Source organism: Callorhinchus milii, unplaced genomic scaffold (assembly GCF_018977255.1).
Source record: "Callorhinchus milii isolate IMCB2004 unplaced genomic scaffold, IMCB_Cmil_1.0 Scaffold5, whole genome shotgun sequence".
Lineage (NCBI taxonomy): Eukaryota > Metazoa > Chordata > Chondrichthyes > Chimaeriformes > Callorhinchidae > Callorhinchus > Callorhinchus milii.
Window position 1 is genome coordinate 2,174,803 of NW_024704746.1, and position 22,308 is coordinate 2,197,110.

General features: G+C 43.9%; 1 protein-coding gene across 2 annotated transcripts in view; it reads right to left on the reverse strand.

Annotated features, from left to right (window-relative positions):
• Nucleotides 1–130: 130 nt before the first annotated feature.
• fggy (FGGY carbohydrate kinase domain containing) overlaps nucleotides 131–22,308 on the reverse strand; it is a 104,454-nt gene continuing 82,276 nt past the window's right edge. For both annotated transcript variants that reach the window (XM_007903693.2, XM_007903692.2), the window contains 3 exons: nucleotides 15,893–15,987; nucleotides 1,422–1,483; nucleotides 131–874 (listed from right to left, as the gene is read on the reverse strand). In XM_007903693.2, the coding sequence (XP_007901884.2) occupies nucleotides 793–874; nucleotides 1,422–1,483; nucleotides 15,893–15,987 (239 nt within the window). In that variant the 3' untranslated portion in view covers nucleotides 131–792. The remainder of the gene's footprint in view (nucleotides 875–1,421; nucleotides 1,484–15,892; nucleotides 15,988–22,308) is intronic.

Sequence of the window (22,308 nt, forward strand, 5' to 3'; positions counted from 1 at the left end):
CATTTTTCCTTGTGCTTCCCTCAAACGCTCTGGGACACTACCCTGCGTGAGGGGCACTGTATAAATGCAAGTTATTGTTCTTGTGTCAAGTTCCCGCTTAAATACACGCAAAAAGCAAATACAGCGCAAGCGAGCTTTTTAAAATACTTTAATAGTCAACTGTTGGCCACATTCCAAACAATTTGTCTAATGTGCGGTGTGGGGCCAGGGAATGTGAGGGATGGGCCCGGGGGGAGTGGGTGAACTCTCTTTCCCACGTGCTGTCCCTTACCGAGCTCTCAGGCAGCTCTTGGCTGTGGTCGGGCTGACGTGTGGGATCCATGCTTGTGAATCTCGGGCAGTTTCTCCGGCTGCTGTGGGACGTTCTCCAGAGTTTGCAGTGGTTTGGGGGCTGCACCGCCAGGTAGCTGTGCCGAAGCAGATGTGACACACTCAGTGGCTGCACAGTACCGAACACAACTGGGAACACGCAGCATCAATGGAGAGAAAGCCAGTTAACGTTTTGTCAGATGAAAGATCATCTACCTGAAACGATAACTCGTTTCCTCCATAGATGCTGCCTGACCTGCTGCGTGTTCCCAGCCACTACTGTTTTTTTTATTTCAGATTTCCAACATCTGCAGTGCTTTGCCTTTTACAGAATATAATTGTTGTCTAACAGTCGGGGATGGTACAATACACAGATTGTGGCATTGTGGCACAGAGACCGGAGCCTGACTGTTAATGTCCGTTGGAAAGCCCTGAAGGTAGTTCAGTGGAATGGGCCCATTTCCTGTGCTGATGCTCTGATGATCAGACGTTTTGCATAATATTCCTGTACTCCCTCTGGTGCTCAGCAAGCTTCAAGAAAACTTCATATTTCTTATCGTAAAACCTACAAACAAACAGACAAATATCACACACTCTGCTTTGTGTCTGAAGAATAATACCGTAATATAAACTACTTTTAGCGGGTGTCAGCTTGGCTCAATCGGTAGCGCTCATGCTTCTGAGTCAGAGGATTGTGGGCTCAAGTCACCCACATCAGGACTTTGAGCTCACAGTCTAGGCTGACACTTCAGTGCAGTGCTGGGGGGGAGTAATCGCTGCATAGTCGGAGGTGCTGTCCTCCAGATCAGACATTAAACTGAAATCCCATGCGCCTATTCAGTTAAAGAAACTATTGGAAAAGAGAAGGGCATTTCTCCTGAATGCAATGTCGATGGCATTGTTTTTTTAGATGGCTTGAAAGCAGAGGGTGCGAGGTGGAGGGATTTAGGAAGAGAATTGAAGTGCGGATAAAGTGGCTGAAAGCTTGACCATAAGTATCCAGTATTGAGGAGTTACTGACCCACCTGAACAATCCCAGTCAGGTCATTTCTGGCCAGAGATTGTGACAAGTGAGGGTGGGTGGAAACAGGAAGTAGAAGAAGTAAGAATACCTTTTATCCTCCAGGTTCGGCCAAATAACTTTTCCGACTTTTCCCATTTTTTCCATAGCTTCCTGTTGAGTTGATCGGAAAAGGTTTACTGTTACATAGGGACTATTCTGATTGGTGAAAATGAACAATTCAGAATATAAGAGCATAATAATCCTTGCATTTGATATAGCGCCAAATCACAACTTCGAGACATCTCAAAGCGCTTCACAGAATAGACTATAAAGTTAATTGACTGTATATTTTGTGGACAAAATGTGGCAGCCAATTGCACACAGCAGCGTCCCACAAACATTAGCAGATTGAAGCGACCAAATTATTATTTTTAAAAAAATATATTTTTGAAGGGATTTTTATCACCAGAAAACCAATCCGCCAATCGACTAACTCCTACCTACTGCTGGGTAAAGAAGAGGCGTGTGGAAAATTGCCTAACGTTTTGCTCTTCCCAGGAATCAAGCCCAGGTCCTCTCGTGTGCGAGGGGGGTGCTCTAACCACTGCGCTACAGGACTCCAACAAGCATTTCATAAGAGAAATAACATTCAGCCTACTCCTTCCAGAAGACCATTTGTGTTGACAGGAACTCATTCAATCTTCTGAGAAAAGTGACCAATTGATCACAGCAAAAGCCCTTAAAAATAATAATAATCCTTGCGTTCAATACAGCACCTTTCATGTCAGGAAGATGTCTCAAAGAGCTTCAGAGGATTTACATAGTGACTGCTTGTTTGTGGGTGTATGTGGCAGCCAATTTGTTCACAACAACATCTCACAAACAGCCACGAGGTGAATGACCAATTTTATCTGAGGGATTGTTGTCCAGGTCACCAGGAGACAAAACTTCTTTTTAATAAAAATAATCCTTCCATTTGATATATTGCCAATAGAAGAGATGGATGAGACCTTTAACATCCACCCGAATAGGCAGATGTTAACATTACATTTACTCAATACACTTACAACCTTTCAATTCTTAAACAGCTTAATCTTGAACAACACAAACTGCAATCCACAGGAGAAAAAATTCAAATTAAGAACGACACTTAAAAGCTGTTTTCCAAGCCTTAAATTTTAAGAGAGAATCATCTTAAGGCTAAGAAAGAGGATCACAGCAACAACTTGTATTTACACAGCGTACTCCACGTAGAATAACATCTGGGAGCGCTTCACAGTGTCAGGGTTGGACGAAGGGAATTAGACGGTATTTTCAAAAGAAGAATTATAAAAGGGTTGAGGGGAGGTGGTGGTGGGTGGGGTGGGGCAGGGGGGTAAAGGATTGGGGTGTGGGACTCAATGGATAGCTCCCTCAGACAGCCGACTCAGGCACAATGGCCCGAATGTCTTCCTTCTGTAAGAAGCTGTGGTTCTGTGGCCTTCGTGCCCGTAAGGCACAGACACTTTAGACAGCCCATCACCACCTGCAGTCCTGGGAGAACATTAGCATGCAGTAAAACATGATCAGTCCCACGGCTGTAAGCAGCTGTCAAGCCCCTTCACGTTTTATGCTCTCTTACAACCGGCAGCATTAATCTACGGGTAAAAGCTTGGTCAGAGCCATTCTGCCCTAAGAATTGGTTTGTCACCTTGGCAGACAGTCAGCTTTATTTCATTTCCGGTAATATAAAATAATATTCAGCCTAATTTAGAAGAAAGATTAATTATTTCGAAGTAGGTTTTTACTGGGGGGCGGGTGGAGGAAGGGCAACGATCATGGCACTATTTACTCAAATACACAGCGATCGAATTCGTCTTAAACTGCATCTGCGCGACTTTGGGTAATATTTATCCCAATCCCTGAGTATCCGGTGCATGCCATTCAAAATAAAAACAAAATTCCGGAAATTCTTCCCGATAGAGAGGGTAGAAGAATGTGCAATGGTCTATTCTGCGGCTATCACAGTGCTGTTGCTGTGTTTGTGTGTGAGACGGGTTAGAGTTAGGGTTAGGGAGGGAGACCCTTATCTTTTCATTTAGGTCTTTAAATAGAGTGGCATTTCACTTGCAACTCGCTGTTTGTACTCCAAACGAAACAAAAAATGCAACAGTTCACATGTCATTTATGTCCGCGGACTGGCTGTGTTCCAGGGGTTAAGAACTTTAGGCAGAAAATAAAACTTTAAAAAAAAGGCTAATGACAAATATAAGGGGAGAGAGGGGGGGAGGGTTGGGGGCTGCTACAAGCAGAAGTCGTTCACCATCACTGGAGCCTTTTGTTGTATACAATTTCAAAGCAGCCTGGCTGATGCCAATCCGGGAACAAAGATGCCATTGCAATGGATGGATCAAAATGTCATTGATTTGTACTTGGGTTCATGCAGACCTCAATCACTGCCTCGGGAAAGCGGGAGGAGAAAAACTGATGTACACCAGTGAACAGCAGCCCATTAAATAGTACATTTAGCTGCCACACACTTAGCGAGGCTACCTATCAAAGGAGGCATTGTTGCTTGCGGTTCATCTACACAGTTCATCTCAATTTGGGCAACATTCTGCGAGCCAGATAACAGTGACTCTTAATATTTTCTTACTTTCTCGCTTGTGCAATGGAGGTGAAAGGTCACTTGCACAATTCCTTGTCCTAGTATTCCAGGCGCCCGAAATTCCACATGCTTTTAGTCAAACTCTTAAATTCCCTCTGGATTTGGGAGCCTTCTCTTTTAAAGAATCGCGGTGCGGGGGAACGGCTTCCGGATTATTGCTGGATTGATGAAGCTTCCGAACTCGTGTGAGGTTTTACATTTTTGAAACAAAACCATTCAAAGTCTAAGAACCGTGAGGGTTTTTGGGAACCCTCACCTGCTGTCTCTAAATGTCCCCCAAGTGTTTGTTGTGGCAAAGGGAATGCTCGCTCTCTATAAACACACACACTTGGGAGCCTGAGGCTGCCGGCCTTTGATGGGGTCACTAGTTAGTCAATGTTGGAACGAGTTATCACTGTCAAGAATTGTTGAGAAAGTGAAACGTGACATAGACAACAACTGCTTGTCACTCTGCTCAGCAAACCCAGCTACAGGTGAGAAACCAGTAGGAATTCTGGCCTGGATTTGGTCCCAATCCTACTTTCTTTCCTTCTTTGCTGATTACACCCTGCTAGAGTGAGGATAATGTTCCACTGGCCAGTATCTGAGCCTCACTGCTGTATATTATCTGGTTGTATTGTCTGTTGGTTTGGCTCAATCTAACTGTGGGTTTGAGTCCCACATCCCACACCAGGGCTCAAGCTCACGTACTCGACTGGCAACTTCAGGGCAGAACGGATTTCACTGCACCAGAGGTGTAGTCTGTGAAAGAGATGTTAATTGGAGGGTCCACTTCTGCCTGTCCTGGTGTCTTAGATTGGCAGTAAAGATCCCCCTCTGCACTATCTTGGAGACCAGGGTCCTGGCCAACATTTCTCCCTCATCCAAATTCATCCCAAAGTAAAACCCATTTATTGAGACATTTCTGCACAGATACAGCCACTGAACAGTGGAGCGAAAAGCTTTCAGACGTTCTGATAAGGAGCTACATCAGAGGTGACATACAGGACATAAACGGACCATGTGTCCATCTGCCTTTGCTGAAACTCTAAACCTGAAAGCGCTACGAATAAAAGAGTCTGGGGTCGTCGAGGGGAATGTGTTGCGTTCCCATCAAATATATTTTGCATAAACCTAACCAAATGAAAATGCCTCCCTTTAAGGGACTGGATTTTCTTCCTTTATATCGTCCCCGTCTGGAAACATGAGCCGCCCATAAGGAAGATGAGACTAGACACTCCAGCTCATCTGATACAAAGTCGTTAAAATTTCATGACTTTCAATAAAATCTATTTCCACTGCCCCCCCCCCTCCACCACCTCACTCTGTACGTCTATTTGCCCTTCCCGTTTTCAATGGCACCGTACCTTTAAACGGAGTCCTGTCACGGACACATGATAAGTTCATATGAGTTATTATTTATTTTTGAATTAAAATCACTTTTAAAATTTTACTTTCCTTTGCAAACCATCATAGAAACAGGAGTAGGCCATTCAGCTCCTCAAGTCTGGATCCAGCATCTACAGTCTTTTCAGGGAGAGAGTTCCAGATTTCCTCTACCCTTTGGGTGAAAAACTGCCTCCTGATTTCAATCCTAAATGGCCTGGCTCTAATAGTAAGATTATGCCCCTTTGTTCTGGATTCCCCCTAGAGGAAATAGTTTCTCTGTAGCTACCCTTATGAATCCCTTTATTATTTGAAATACTTCATCATCAATGGTCCAAGTAATGTTTTAGAACAGAAAATAATTGCAGAAATGAGGGGTTACAGCTTTGGACGAGGGACCCAAAAAATTGGGTTGTTCTCACTGGGACACAGACAGGTTTAGGAGAGAACCCAATAGAGGGGTCTTCGAAATTCTAAAAGCTCTTGAGAGGAGCATGGATAATAGTGAAAGATTAGATCTGATGGTCAGTCAATCTGTAACAAGGAGACAAGCTCAAGACTGATACTAAAGTAGTTGAGGCACAATAACAACAACAAATAATTACATTTCTATGGTGCCATTCATGTCGGGAGGACGCCCCAAGGTGCTAGACAGTCAAGGATTTAGACCTGAACTGGGGGTTGGGAACAGGAGGGGTGGAGGGCAGGGAGTGGAGCGGTAAGAGGATGAGCGAAGGCGCGGTGGGACAGGAGGGTCTTGAGACGTTAATAAAATAAGTTTGGGTTTGAGAGAATGCGTGGGAAAAGTTTGCAAACAGAGACAAAGAGTGGAAAGCAACCGCACTTTAGTTCCTGTGCAGGGTGGCTTATTAATAAATAACTGGAGTTAGTAATCACGCTGAAAAACATAACAATCACAAATGGGGTCTCCAGTCTGGCCCCCGGACCCTGGGTCAGAAGCAGGGGTGAGGGGGAGGGAGCTCCTGCTGTAGCAGCCACATTGCGGTAGGTGGCGATGTTGTGTCACTAATACAACCTGCTCCGGCTCCAACAGCGAAACCAAACCCAGAATTAAAGTGCTTCAGAAAATTTGCCCGATGCAACTTTGTTCTTCATTTTGGACCCCAAAAAAATGATTGAGGCTTCGCTCTTGTGAGGCAGAAATTACTGTGTAGATGTTCAATCTCCCGCCCACACCCCCATCATTCCCAGATAATTAAAAAACTGCTTTGTTATTCAATGTTATTCAATGGCGCGAGCCGGGCGGGGAGGACAGGGAGTGAGAGCATCTGTGCAAGTGAGTGATGTGGACTGGGTCTTCATGTCATTTTGTTGTTAAACACCAGCACCTGAACGCTTGCCGATTGTGCAGTGTCAGTGCCAGCCTGGCTCCGTCAATGCCAGTCTAATCTCTGGGTCAGCAGCGAGTGGGTTCAAGCCCCAAGTTGGGAGGTCTCCGTATGGGCGAATACTCCATTGTGATATGTCGTTAGGAGAGCGCAGCACTGTTGAGGGTGCCGTCCTTTAGATGACATGTCAAACTGAGGTTCTATCTTATCTGCCTGTTCTTCAGGTGGACTTGAAAGATCCAATGGCATTAATTGGAATAAAAAGGCAATCTCTCATGTTGTCCTGGACACCAATCCTCCAAATTAATTGACTCTTGTCAGTGGGACTTTGTTCAAACTGGCTGTTGCATTGCATTTGCCTCCAGTCATGACACGGGACAACAATTCCTGTGAAGCATTTTGAGAGGTTTTATAGCGTAGACGCTAGCTATAGAAACACAAAGCTATAAAAACGCAAGTTCTTTCCACTTGCCCCTTGCCCCCTTCAACATTTGAAACAAAGCATGATACCCAGTTACATTACAACAATAAATGTTCAGAATGTTTACAGACAGCAGAGTGCAAGTTCCGTTCGCAGTTAAACATCCTGTAAGTTAAAAAACATTTTTATATTTAAACTCCAGGAGGTAATTCCTACCGACAGAATGGCTTTCACCTTTGTGAGCAACCTGTATGAAAAGTGAGTTGATAGGATCTGGATTAGATTTGAGTGACAGTCGTATGATATTTCCTGTTCCTCAGGCAACTGAGGCAACCCCACCCCTCACCCCGTGGCCAAGACTTTAAGTAAGTTAGAATTTAGTCATTTAGTCTTGGTCCCTGAAAAGACTATAGCGTAGTGGTTAGAGCATTCACCTCACATTAGAGAGGACCCGGGTTTGATCAAAACCTTAGGCAAGTTTTCTTACTCCATATGCCTCTGTTTATCTAGGAGTAAGTAGGAACTTGGTTGTTAGGCAATTGACAGTTAGATTTTCAGGGGGGTAACAGTAACAAATTTTGAATAATAATAATTTGGCCAAAACTGTTTGCTGCCGCATTTCGCCCGGAAAATATGCAGTCAATACACTTTACAGTATATTCTGTGCAGCGCTTTGAGACATCTCAACCATGTGATAAGGCGCTATATCAAATGCAAAGTTTATTTTTATTATTTGACTATGAAGACAGATAAAAAAAGTCCCCTTCGAGGTAGTTGCCTGATATCTACAAACAATCTATTGTATTAAGTGACACATAAAGGCTCCCAAATCAGCCTTGACACTTTTTGATTACAGGGAGGATCTGGATTTAGTATTGGCAATGCACTGTGCAAGCCATTCAAATCTTTCTCCCACAGAATCCCAATACTCCATATGAAAGGCTCTGTGAGGCATCTTGCATACAGTACTGTATTTTGATGGGGTGTCAAGTAGAATGTGCAGAGACAACCTACAAATGATAAGTGATACATAGCCGGAGGGCATGAATTTAAGATAATTACCCGAAAAAAGAGACAAAGAGGTTAGAAGGGTTTTATTTTACACACAGAGGGTTGGTTAGGACATGGAAGGTCCTCAATCAAACGACACTGGTTGAAGCAGAATTCATAATAGCTTTTACAAGAGGAATATTTGAGGAAAAAAATAAAAGGGATAAAAACAATAAGACAGGGGAGTGGGACTAAAGGGATAGATAGCTTTCAGAGAGACAGCCAAGACACGATGGGCCGGATCATCTCCTTCTGTGTTGTTGAATTTTGTGGTTCTGTATAAAACAGAATTCTATCCATGGAGGTGCAAGCCCAACAATTCAGAGTTAACCTGCTCTGCTCCTGAAAATCCAAACACATAACTGCAGGGCTTGCTTCTCACAGGCCTCAAAAGAAGGGGAGAAATTTTCACAATCCGCAAAGTTTTTCTTGATTAATGAGGTAGTGAGGTGAAGGGCCAAGGTCCAGAGAGCAGGGTCACCGCCAAGGTTGCAAAGAGGAGGCGTGAACGTGAGATAAATCAAGAAGCAGTGATTAGGTGACGCCGAGCCTGGATTTTAAGCAGTCTGTAGAATGTTGGGGTATAAGGAGATAAAGAGTCTTGCTGTCCTGTGAAAGAATTAGCTGGAGGTATAAGATGGTGCAATGCACTACATTTAGCTGGGAAAGGAAGATTGGGTCAGATGGTGTATACAGAATTTGGGAAGGAAGAATATTCAGGCAACAATGATCGCAGGTATAGCACAGTTGCTGTTTGAATAAGCCAGCACAGACACGGTAACCATAGCCAAAAGGTCTTCTTCTGTGCTGTGAATTTCTATGGTGAAACTGAAATAGGCAAAGTAGAGCCAGAGATGGGATCTTCTACATTTCAAGTTCGAAATGGAAACAGTGACACCTTTCTGGCTATATTAGTTTAATGGCTATATTTACATATAGGGATTTTTATCGTGACACTGAAAAATTGGTTAGATTGTGTTTCCAGGAATCTCTTAACCCAACTTGGTAATACCCAAGACTGTGGTGAAATAACCGGCCAGAGAAAGGAAACCAAATCATTGTGTCAATGTCCTCAACATGAATGAAAGTTTTAAGATTTAGGAATGGGTGGAAAAATGTGAAATTTCATCATGCACATGATGTGATAATTATTACTGAATACATCACATTTGTCGCCCCCATATCCTTAACTGAAGCCACCGCCAAGTTTGTGAGCAAATTATAAATTTAAAATGCTTTTTCCCCACACATATTTCAATGCATGAAGATGCATATATAAGAACATAAGACTTTGCTAGGAGAGAGAAGACCAAGGTCCATCCAATTCGCCTTCCACCATCCTGGCAGTCGCTTGACATGTCGTGTCCCAATCTATATACTGTAGCCCCAGATATTATTTCCAAACACAAATCTATTTAAATTGTTCTTGAAACACTTTCTGCTTCCACCATAAGAACATGCGTCTCAATGCACAAGAGCTTGGTTCATGGTAAGTGTGTTGTTGTCAATTTGTCCAACATATGGGACATATCAAGGCAGGAAATGATCAGACAAGAGATGGGGGGGAAGGGAATAGCTCTCCAGCAGCTTATGCCTATAATAATAATAATCCTTGAAATTTATATAACAGTTATAACATCAAAACGTCTCAAAAGGCTTCCCTGGGAATTGGTTCAAGCCAATGACCAATTACTCTGGATAATTGTCCTCTCAGAAAAAATCCCATCTCATTCATCTCCAACAGTATCATGGGATCCCATTGGATACATAGGTTTAATGCCTCAACCAAAGGACGGCACCTCTGACAGCACAGCACTTCCTCCAGGATCTTATTGAATTGTCGATAAGGACAGTGAGCTCAAGTTTCCAATATGGGGCTTGAACATATAACCTTCTCAGTGCCAACTCTATGGTACCAACTGCTACCAACTACTATGATGTAGACCTTCCTATGAAACTTTGGATTAATCTCTGCCTTGGTTCAGTTAAAGATAATTACGAAAGGAGCAAGTAAAGGGGTGGATTGGATGCAGAATTGTTAGAATTTTACACTGTCCAGCGCCTTGGGACGTCCTCCCGACGTGAAAGGCGCTATACAAATGTAATCTTCTTCTTGTTGTTAGAGTGGGGATTCCCTGCCGTGTACAATGGTTGAGGCCATATTAGCTTTCAACTAGCATAATCCTTGCATTTGATATAGCACCTTATCATGTCTTCAAGAACTCAGAATGCTTCCCAGAATGTAAAGTGTAGTGACTGTATATTTTGCGGGCAAAACGAAGCAGCCAACTTCACTGGATTGAGTGACCAAATCGTTTTTGGTCGGAAAAGGGATCCGCCAATCGATTAACAACTGGGTTCCTACTTACTACTAGGTAAACAGAAGATTGTGGAGTAAGGAAACTTGCCTAAGGTTTTTCTCTGCCTGGGAATTGAAGTCCTCTGGCTTGCAAGGCAAATGCTCTAACCACTAAGCTTTCGAACTTCACATTTTAAAAAAAAATAAAGAAGTAAAATGAGGATTTCCTGGACTGGTGGAGGAGAGCTTGGCAAAGTTCTCAGCTGTTTGTTTTCGTACAAACCTATAATTTGTTTATCAGACGAGGTTGAACTGTGTTTTGATCATTCCTCATCTTGGGTGCGTGCAGTGTTAGGGTAACAGCCAAATAACAGGGTTAGGAACTCATTCAGTAGCTCTTCAGCTCACACCAGGTGCCAGTCGAGAGTAATCATAGTCTTTTTATAAAAGAAGGTTCGTGAGCGAGGGAGGTAGGGGATGGGTGGGAAGATCCCAAATTGCGTGATCGAGGCTGCAATCTGTAGGACGCAGAAAATACCACCGCCACAGCTGTTCTTTCATGCATGTGAAAGAGACATAAATCAGGGCTGATGCTTGTGAGGCAATTGATGTATGAGCTGCCCGTAAACTATCAATAAAAATACATTGTGCACACGTTGTGTTTTTAACATTGCTTCCCACAGCAGCGTTCAACTGCTTGAACTTCATATGCGTGTCGCTGATGAACGAGGTGAGAGGTGATAACCTTGGTCTTGGGTTCACGCTACTCACTCGCCCACTGTTAACCTAGCAAACCGACTGCACATAGAGTATATATAATTCTTTCATCTGATATTGCTCCTTATCACGTCTTCGAGACATCTCAAAGCGCTTCACAAAATATACTGTAAGGTGAATTGACTGTATAATTTGTGGGCGATACACGGCAGCCAATAGCGCACAGGAGAGTCCCACAAACTTGAGATAATAACGAGTCCTTACATTTGGTGAGATGCCTTTCATGACAGGAGGACGTCTCAAATCGCTTCACAAGGATATACTATGAAGGACTGTGCATTTTGTAGGCGAACATTGCAGCCAATTTGTGCACTGCTATGTCTCACAAACAGTCACAAAGTCAATGATCAATAAGGATGTAAGACCATGTCCTGCAAATGAGCCCTGGGGAGTCTGCCTCCCCCTTCCTCTCTCTCCCGGGCTCAGTATCGGGCTCTGCCACTTTTAAGCGTTTCGAGATTCTGCCTCGCATGAAGGGCGCTGTGTAAATGCAAATTATAATAATAATCCTTGCATTTGATATAGCGCCTCATCACGTCTTCGAGACGTCTCAAAGCGCTTCACAGAATATACTGTGAAGTGAATTGACTGCATTTATGGGCAAAAAGAAATCATTTTGACACCTGGCAAATTGGCATTTCTTTCTCTTTGAAATGGCCTGTGCTGAGATAACGTATGTTTTCTCTGTGAATCTACAAATCCATTAAAACCATATCTTTATGAAGCTCCAATACAAACCTAGTTATTGTAAGTATAAGGATTATAGAAACTTGTTACTGGTATTGGTCTGAGCGGGGTTATTTCTGCATAATGGGGTGGTGGTGGGAGGGGTGGGGGGAGAGAGGCTGTTCTGAATAAGGAGACAGGAGAAGACTGAAGTAGTTGTTCTGCTTATCTATGGACAAAACATTTGCACAAAGGCTGGTCTCTTGGCTTCTAATGAAAGCAATCAATATGGCAGGTCAACATGAACCTCAGGCTATTCTCCACTAGAAGAACATCCAAACCCTTCGTCAAAAGCGCTGCCTACTACTCCAGCACTGCCTCAGCTTAGCCAACAAATTGGCCTCAACTCTCTATGAACTGAGAATGCTAAGTTGGTTTGTTCTGTGGGTATTATAATAATAATCTTTTTGAGTTTGATATAAAACCTTATCACGTCTTCAAGACTTTTCAAAGCTAATAAGGGATTATTAGTCCCAGAAAAACAATCTGCCAATCGACTAACAACCAGGTTCCTACTTAAAGCTAGGTAAACAGGTGTGTGGAGAAAGGGAACTTGCCCAACGTTTCACCGTTTTTGTTTCTTTGCTGTTTTTGTTGCTTTGCTTGCCCACAAATACCAACAATGTCCACGGACCCAACTGGGAATATAACGTTAAGAAAGAATGAAGAGAGTGGGGGGGGAAGAGGGTAAGAAGCTGAAGGCGAAGAGTTCAATGACCTGACTTTAGATTCTGATATTGGCCGAATGAAAGCCTTTCATTGACTTGAAAAAAGAGTCAACAGTTTAGATAGTCTCTGAATAATTGAGGGTCTTTCAAAGAGTACATAGTTTGGGTCATACACGTAATAGGAGGATTTCTCGACTTGGCAGCTACAAGTTCATTTAAGTTTGAGAACGTAAGGAGGGAAGAAAACCTGCAATTCCAGCTCATCTTAGCCTCAAGCCCCTTTATTTTTGTATCTCAAAATTTGAAGGTAGCGGAGGATTACTGAAGGTTCTTCAATTCAGTCTCAATTTTTAAGGACTGCAGAAATTCATCGTCCAAATGAAAGCTATTTTTATTCTGTGTATTCTTAAATTTTAAGGCAAAATGAAAATGGTGCCAAACGGCTAATAATACAATAGTAATAATAATATGATATAGCGCCCTATCACATATTCGAGACATCTCAAAACGCTTCACAGTAAAGTGAATTGATGGTATATTTTGTGGGCTAAGACTATACACTGAAAGGTGGGAGGGGAAGGAAACAAAATCTATGAAGAGGATGACATTCACTGGAGTTTGACTTCGCGAAAAGGGTCAGGGAGCGATTCGTGAAAGTTGCCAGAATGAGCTAAAAGGCCAGGAAGTGGCATAGACAGCTCTGGGAGGGGTGTGGGTCACTTCTGGCGCTCCAGCATTTATATTTCCACATTCTGAACTGGTTTCGGAATTTGTGATTCGTAAGAGAATGCGGCAGCCAATTTACAGACAGGACCGCAAGAGGTCCCACACCCAGGCACGAGCTGTGCGACCAATTAATCTGGAGAATCATTGGCCAGGACGCAACACCCTGTGACTTGCAGTTGAATGAATAACTTACCCTGTGCCAGTCTGTCTATCGCCTGAAATGCAGGCAGGAAAGCTAGGAGTGCACCAGGCATTCTGTGTTCCACAAGCAGTCCTATGTGCCCATGTATCGTATTGGTGATCTGCTTGCCAACTGCTAACAAGACCTTTTCCTGACATATTCTTTCTTGTAAATATTGCTGCTAGTGACTAATCAATAGCAAGCTATGTGATTTTAGCTAGTTAGACCCCAGCAGTTACCCCAACGCACACCCTGGGGTCCCTCAAGCCTTGGCTCTCTCCAACCTGCAACTAATACTTTCCGGAATTAGGTAACCAGGATACGTCCCTCCAGGGAGAGAGGGAGAGAGAGAGAGAGCATTCTATTCCAACAATCTATCTCTGGGATTTCCAGGTGTAGGTGGGATGCATGGAAATCTCAGCTTGGTTTGGAGACTCTTAAGCAACTGTGATTGGTTTCCGCATGTGTCAGACACCCGGCCAACCAAAAAAACAAATATCGGCGGGTGGCAGAAGGTTCCTCTGTTCTGTTGGTTATAATTTAGTTCCAAAGGTTTCACTAAACCCTTAAAGAGCCAGGAAGAGGCAGCATTGAGCAAACCCGAGGCCCAGTCTACAGCACTGTTTGTTTATGCCAGACAGCTTAGTGCAGTCGGAGATGGGGAGCATTAACACACGCGGAGTGTGGCATCTGAAGACTGTGCCACGTCTGTCAGGAGGCAGACGCCGCAATTATGATAACGATCTGCGGGACGCTGAAAGGATTGTGTGTCACTGTGCTCCAGCATTATGGACATGTGTAAAATGTTAAATGACACAAGGCCCAACGGGAGAGAAAGGGCAACAGATGTCTGTCGGCATCAGGTATCAGTAAACTGCAGGAGCACATGGTGGGCTACTGTTCTCTGCTCTTCGGAAAACATCACCCGATGATGTTCCTCATCGATGTAGCTTCAGCTTAAAGAGGCACTGCATTCCGTGGCACCACAGACGTTTGACAATCCGCTGACAGCATTTCTACACACAGTTGAGTATTTCTGACAGAATCAAAGAACCTTTAGAAATCAGGTTGAGTGGATTCAGCCCTCTGTGTCTGTGCTGGGGCTCGCTCCCCCATTGGAGCTCTCTACTCTAACCCCATTCCCTGCTCTCTCTCTCCCCATCGTGTCTGTGCTGGGGCTCGCTCCCCCATTGGAGCTCTCTACTCTAACCCCATTCCCTGCTCTCTCTCTGCCCATTGTGTCTGTGCTGGGGCTCGCTCCCCCATTGGAGCTCTCTACTCTAACCCCATTCCCTGCTCTCTCTCTGCCCATTGTGTCTGTGCTGGGGCTCGCTCCCCCATTGGAGCTCTCTACTATAACCCCATTCTCCCACTCTCTCCTTTAAAACCTCTATTAGATTCTTTCCCGTTTAACCTTCTCTGATACCGTCCAAACCTTTTGAGTCTCTCCACATAACTATAATCTCCTCCCTGATATCAACCCAGTGAAGGATCACCTCTATACGCTCATAATATTTGATTTCTCTTATATGTTGCTTTTGTGATATTTTTCACCTTCCTTGGGAACATAAACCATTCACTGTCTGAATAGGTGAGCATTCAGCCTCCCCCCAACACACTGCCATTCTATACCTGCCAGCCAGGGGGAGCAAGGGAGTGACTGAGCTCCCAATGTATCCTGTGACAACAACAATCATAAATAATTACATTTATCTGGTCAGGAGGATGTCCCAAGGCTCTGGACAGTCAAGAGTTTGGATCCAAGCAGAGGGTTGGGATCAGGAAGGTTGGAGGGCAGAGAGGGTAGGGACACCTTGCTAGGCCTGACGTATGAGATGGTAACCTCAACACTCAGCATAATCACAAACCCCTCTCATATTGTTCTCCCATCCCAGTACCGTGTACAATTTTGCCCATACAAAATACAGTCACTACACGTTGCAGTAAAAATCCTGTGAAGCATTTTGGGAAGTGCTCCCAACATGGAATTACATCAAATACAGGGTTTATTATAATCGCAACACACACACTGCTTCGCATTTGGCCTGAGCTCATTTGGATCAAAGAGGATAAAATGAAAGTGACCAGGATTCAGTAACCTGAACACATCTGTTAATTGCACCAAATTGTCAAATGAACTTGTAAATGCTGCGAGATATAATTTTTAATACTTTTAGGAACATGAGAACATGCACCATCGAGAGGTTTGGTCAATCATTTGACTGATCCTACAGTAACAGAAAATCCTCTACCCCTCCACCTCTCATATCCCTCAATCAATTATTTTTCCCCAAACAGCTGCCTAAGTTGCCCCCACTCCGAGCTTCAATACAATTCATAAACCAAACAAACGAGATATGTTGAATCGTACCTGTATTGTATTAAAATCCCCTGAGGCACAGGCTCCCAGAATAGCAGCACCCACCAAAACAGACTCCACTTCCTCAGCAAGAACAACCGGCATGCCTGGACAAGAGATAACAACACCTGCTTTATACATTATTCAGTGGTTGACGAAACATGCGGGATTTCTTAATGAGCAAACCAAGGCATTCGAATGCTTGCACGAGATAGCCAAGAATAGAGGGGTATGAGTAAGGGATTGGGATAGGGATTTGGGAGGGGTGCAGCTCATGTGGCATATAATAATAACAATAATAATCTGTACATTTGGTATAGCACCTTATCACGTTCTTGAGACGGCTCAAAGCGCTTCAAAGAATACACTGTAAAGTGAATTGACTGTATTTTGCGGGCGAAACACAGCAGCCAATTGGACACAGCAGCATCCCACAAACAGTCATGGATTGAGTGACCAAATTATTATTAGTTTTTTTTGAAAGGGTTGTAAACACCGGCTGCTGAACCAAATGGTCCGTTTCCTTGCCTTACAGACCCGGGTAATTCTACCTAAATGTCACCTTCTGGTAATTGATCTGAGTCACTCGAATTGAATTGAATTATAATATAATAATCCTTGAATTTGATATAGCGCTTTTCATGTCTTCTCGACATCTCAAAGCGCTTCACAGAATAGATTGTAAAGTGAATTTACTGTATATTTGTGGGAGAAACGCGGCAGCCAATTGCACACAGCAGCGTCCCACAAACAGGTCTTGTGGGACACTTTCATGTTCTGCGACATGAAAGGCACGATACTATGTCAGCAATAGTTCTATTACATTTTTATACTTACTTAGAGATGACCAGGTTCCCCAACCCCCTTGGCTATGCCAATTCCCACTAGTGACTGAGGAGCACAAGGAATCTTTATTAACTGGGCACCAGGAAGACTGGTAGAGGCCCAGCCATTGATCTAATCCTGAAACCACCCAAACCCTTTCAAACATCTCTGCTTCGAATAATCTTTCCAATTCTTCCAAGCTGGAGTCAAGCCAATACCAAGATTTAGGGGGATTTTTATGGTGAGACTCCTTGTAGCTGCATGTTTTCCCCCTTTCTCTTTTTTGATTAGATGTCCACATCCTGGTTCATTGGGTAACCCACTCCCATATCTCTGTTAATGGCAATCTGAACCTACCTTCAAAGCAACACCAACAACAACTTGCATTTATATAGCGCCCCTCTCCAGGGTAGCGTCTCAGAGCGCTTGACAGAGGCGGAGCACGATGCTGAGCCAGGGGGGATGGTAAGTGACTGTAGGCGTGGTCGAATAGAAAGGTCTTCAGGCACGATCTGAAGATGGGGAAGGAAGGGGCAAGGCGGAGCGATAGAGGAAGTGTTCCAGAATTTCGGGGCGCAGTGGCTGGTGTCTTCCCTAAGCTTGGGTAAAAGGACAACGCAGTTGGGGAGAGATAGAAGGACAAGGTGCCCTCTATAAGGACAGCATGTTCTACAATGGAACATTGTCTTGTAGGATTAGATGTGCCTAAATGAGCATGATTGATTTGCAACTGTTATCCACTGATGGTAAGTTCAGGAGAATCTTTGCAGAGGAAAGAATCCTGAATTCCACCCACAGCTTCATATATAAGCTGGTTCCTGGCGTGCTGTTTGGTTAACACACAGAGATGGGACCCTCTTGCTGTTCCCTGTTGAAATGGTATACTGCTGAAAACGGGATGATAAATGATGGATAGAAGTCTTGCTCTTCCTTCCTCCGCGCAAAAAAAACACACAATCTGATAAAGGCTGTTTGTGCTGACAAGTCTAAGCCGCTCTGTAGGGCAGAGAGTGCATTTCAGCCGTGCTGCACTGTTTCCAGTCTATCTGCCAATACCCATGATAAAAAGCATGTTCCACATATACAATTATACGGATCACATGAGACCTCACTAATCCTGGTTAAAACCAGCTTGCTGTATGTTATACTCACTCCACATTATCTTACGATCATTTTGTACATTTCACACAATAAACAGACAAGCACACCACCTATAACTCCAACTTAACTGTCAGTGTTTTACAAACTTCTAAGAATTGTGTCTTTTCGTCTTATTTCCTGCAGCTATGCTATAATCCTCATTATAGTCCAACACTGAAGACCAGTACTATTAATAATAATAATCCTTGCATTTTATACAGCTTTTGATATCAGGAGGAAGTCTCAAAGGTGCTTCATGGGATACATGTTGCGTAGTGACTGAGTATTTTGTCAGCGAACATGGCTGGCTGCCAATTTGCACACAGCAAACAGCCATGAAGTGAATGACCTATTTTTTTCAGGGGTTGGTCGGCCAAGAATCTGGGAGAGAGAAACTCCGTTCTCTTTTCGATAGTACCTTGGGATCTTTAGCATACATCCGTGAAGCGCTTTGAGATGTGCTCCCGACGTGAAAGACCCTGTGTCAAATGTAAGGATTAATTTGTTTATTATTAAGGATTGTCATTAATGAAGCACCAGTGATTCTTGGTGACAATGAAGCCATTTCTCAGTGTAACAACAAAATTAAATTTGTGTAGTGCCTTTTACATCGGGTGCGGGACAGTCAGGAATTTGGGCCCAAGCTGGGGGTGGGGATCGGAGGGGATAGAGGGCAGGGAGGGTAGGGGTAGGAGGGTGACCGAAGTCATGGTCGAAGAGGAGGGTCTTAATAATAATATTCCTTGAATTTGATATAGCGCTTTTCATGTCTTCTCGACGTCTCAAAGTGCTTCACAGAATATGCTGTAAAGTGAATTGACTGTAAATTTGTGGGCGAAACGCAGCAGCCAATTGCGCACAGCAATGTCCCACAAACAGCCGTGGATTGAAAACGACCAATTTATTATTGTTTTGTTTTGGAGGGATTATTATTGAGATGGGCTTTGAAGGAATCAAAGGAGAGCGAGGCGAAGGGACTGTGGGATGGAGTTCCAAAGGGTGTGGGTAGAAAGGCTGAAGGCTCAACCACCAATGGTGGGGCGGGCAGGGTGGGGGAAATGGAGCAGGCGAGAGCCCACTAAACGGAGGGAGCGAACAGGTCTATTTGGAAGTAACAGGTCACAAGTAAGCAAGAAGTACTAGGAGAGGGGGAATAAAAGTGGATGGAAAGGCAGAACGTTACTGTCAATCATTAAACGTTCTGTGTGATTGACCTCTTTTATGTTTGCTGTCTCTCCTGTTCAACCATGTGTACTGTTGGTTGAAAGCTGAACAATTTTCCATTCACTTGCAGAAGCCTAGATTCACTGAATGATGCAAAACAACGTGATGCTTTTCACAAGAGCTTTGATGTGGTAATTATTACGTTGGATCTGTTTAGAAACCCGGGGATTTTAATTGATAATTAGCAACCATCTCTGGGCATGAACAAGCCGTTGTATTCCATGAAGCAGCAGTGAAAACAATACATTGGCCGCTAGCGGGAACAAAGATGACAGCTACCAATGGGTTGAGATGGATTGGGTCACAGCCCGTGTTCCAACATCGATGATGATAATAATATAATAATAATCCTTGCATTTGATACAGCACCTGATCACGTCGTTGAGATGTCTCAAATTGATTCATAGAATATACTGTGAAGTGAATTGACTGTAAATTTTGTGGGCGAAATGCAGCAGCCAATTGTGTACAGCAGCGTCCCACAAACTGCAATGGATTGAGTGACCAAATTATTATTATTATTTATTTTTTGAAGCGATTATTACCTCCATAAAAGTGATCCCCCAATCGACTAAAACCGGGTTCCTACTTACTGCTAGGCACGTGGAGTAAAAAAACTTGCCTAAAGTTTTGCCCTGCTGGGAATCAAATCCAGGTCCTCTGGCTTGTGAGGCGAGTGCTCTAATCAATATCCTACAGGAATCCTGATACCCCAAAATTCCACCGTTTCTTAATTAAACAATTAACATGTGAAATTTGTTATGGTGCATTAATTTCCCCTCCACCCACCCCCTAGGTTTCTGCAGCATTTCATTCCGGGATGCTTGCAAACTGCTACGGGGGGATAAAGGGGAGAGATAAGTGACAAGACACTGTCCAGCGTCCATGGGATGCCAGGCCAGGAATGTTGGTTTAATCCCAGTCGGATTCCCCAAAAGGCAGCTGGGAGACAGATCCATCACACATATGGCTAAAAGTCGAGCTGTGCCTCCAGCATTTCTGTTAGCACTTGTCTCGTTCAAACCAGTTCGAAAGGTTTTGGGGTCTTTGATGTCTGGAATTCGTCTGAGGAAAGGGGAGGGAGAAAGACAGACTGAGTAAAAGGTTCAATAGGACTAGGATCAAATGTCCGGCTCAATAAAAATGTAATCTGACAGCAAATAACCGTAAAAACAGAATAAGTTGCACAAATAGACTTAAATATGAAAAGGGAAGGAAGCTTACTTATAGTGGAAAAGATGACTCAAAACTGATTTCTCAACTGTGCTATTTAAGGGTAAGGATGACAGCACAGGAGGAAACTTATTATTCCATAAGTGCAGTTGATATTTTAACTCCTCAATAAGTCAATCCATTTTGAAAGTTCAAATGATATTTTATCATGGACTTTTATTAAACGGTGGCCCCCTTCCCCACAGCATTTTATTCGGTCAGCTCCAGCATTGAATCCAACAACGACCAGTGTTTAGACAGTGACTTTCACCTAAAATTATTAATAAAATAAACCGTCTCGTAATGATTTCCCCTCCCCCATCTTCTGCCCCCTCCTCAATGTCCAACCATGTTCATCCTTGCAAAGTCCCGCCGAGACATTACGCAACATGAAGCAGGTTGTTATTTACAAAAATAGAAATGATTCGAATGCTGTTGTGTTGGCCTCGGTAGCAGTTAATGTTTGCCGGCAAAGAATAAATAATAAGATGAGCGTTGTGTGTGTGTGAATGTGATTGTGTGAGTGTGTGACTGTCAGTGCGTGTGTGTGTGTGTGTGCAGAGTGGGGAGCATCTATTCTGTATTTTGATGCGTGGTGGGGAGGTTCATTCATCAGGTCGATGTGACCTGGGTGAGCAGTAGGTAATCCCTACACTGATTTCTTGATTATCACATGCCATTTAAGAAATACAATAAAATGTACATTAAATGCGAGCTGATTTTCTGGAGATAGCCACATGGACAGTTAGCTACATGGCTCCCAGTCAAACTGTAGGTATGCTTCTAACTGAAGTCTGGAACACCCTGTGCTGGTTCCAACTACAACATATTTCCCACATTTGGATCAACATTTTTGCTTTTCACGTGTTTGATACATTGACGCTATGGGCTGTAAATCACAATTAAATCAACATGTTGGACGGTGGCGGTGACGGGAGTGTGTGTTTGTGTGTGTGTGTCTGGAGGGGGGGGAAGTGGGGGGGGTTGGGGTGGGGGAGGTTTGCTTTTTGCTAGTTACCAAAACCATCACCATGTGGAAAATCCAGGTGTACAGTCTCAGCTGGGATTGTACGGTGGTGAGTCAAAAATAACAGCTGCATTGATTATTTCAGATGCTGGTCCAATTCATTACTGCTTTAAAACCTTACCATCTGCCCGCTCCCTCCTCTCAGCGGGCACCAGCCTGCTCCTTGCCCCCACCCTGCATGCCATCAGCGGTCAAACCATCAGCTTTTCTGCCCCCACCGTCTGAAACTCTATCCTGGAGCCCCACCACCTCACCCCCTTTCTTGCTTCCTTCGAGGCCCGTCTCAAGACCTTCCTCTTTGACCATGCCTTCAGCCCCCACCCCTTGACCTCCACCCCTCTTGATTCCAAATCCCAGTTTGGATGCAAACCCTTGACTATCCAGCGCCTTGGGATGTCCTCCCGCCGTGAAAGGCGCCGTGTAAATATAATTTGTTGTTTCTTCTCGTTATCCCTCCCCCATCTCTGCTAATAGTATAAGAGTGAATAAGTACCACATTTGATAACAGATACGGTATTGAGCAAACAAATGATCAAATCCATTACAGAATGGCACTTGGGTAACTGTATCGTGTTGAAAAGGGGAACAGAGGAAAGTCACCATTCATTTTGAGATGATACATTACAGACGGCAAGCGGTCGAACATGAGTGACAATGCTTTGCCGTCTCCCCACGAGGACGTTACGATGCCACGAGCTGCTATGCAGTGTCGTTATCCCGAACTAAGGCCTGCTACACTGGGACATAAACGCCTAATTGCAAACAGATCACTGTGTTTGGATCCTCAAGGCTGGTGGTGCAAATGGAAATTCAGTGATTCACATCAAGTCCAAGGTGTGCTCTCATTTGCATGGCGGTGGTTCACTGTAAAGAGTTGGCACAGTCCGTGCACTGAGAGAGGGGGGAGCCGTTGTAAGACATTAACTTAATCTTGCTGCCTGCTCTAGCCGCCGGTGCTTTTAAAGTTCATCTGGTGCTCTCCATTTACGCCAGAGTCAAA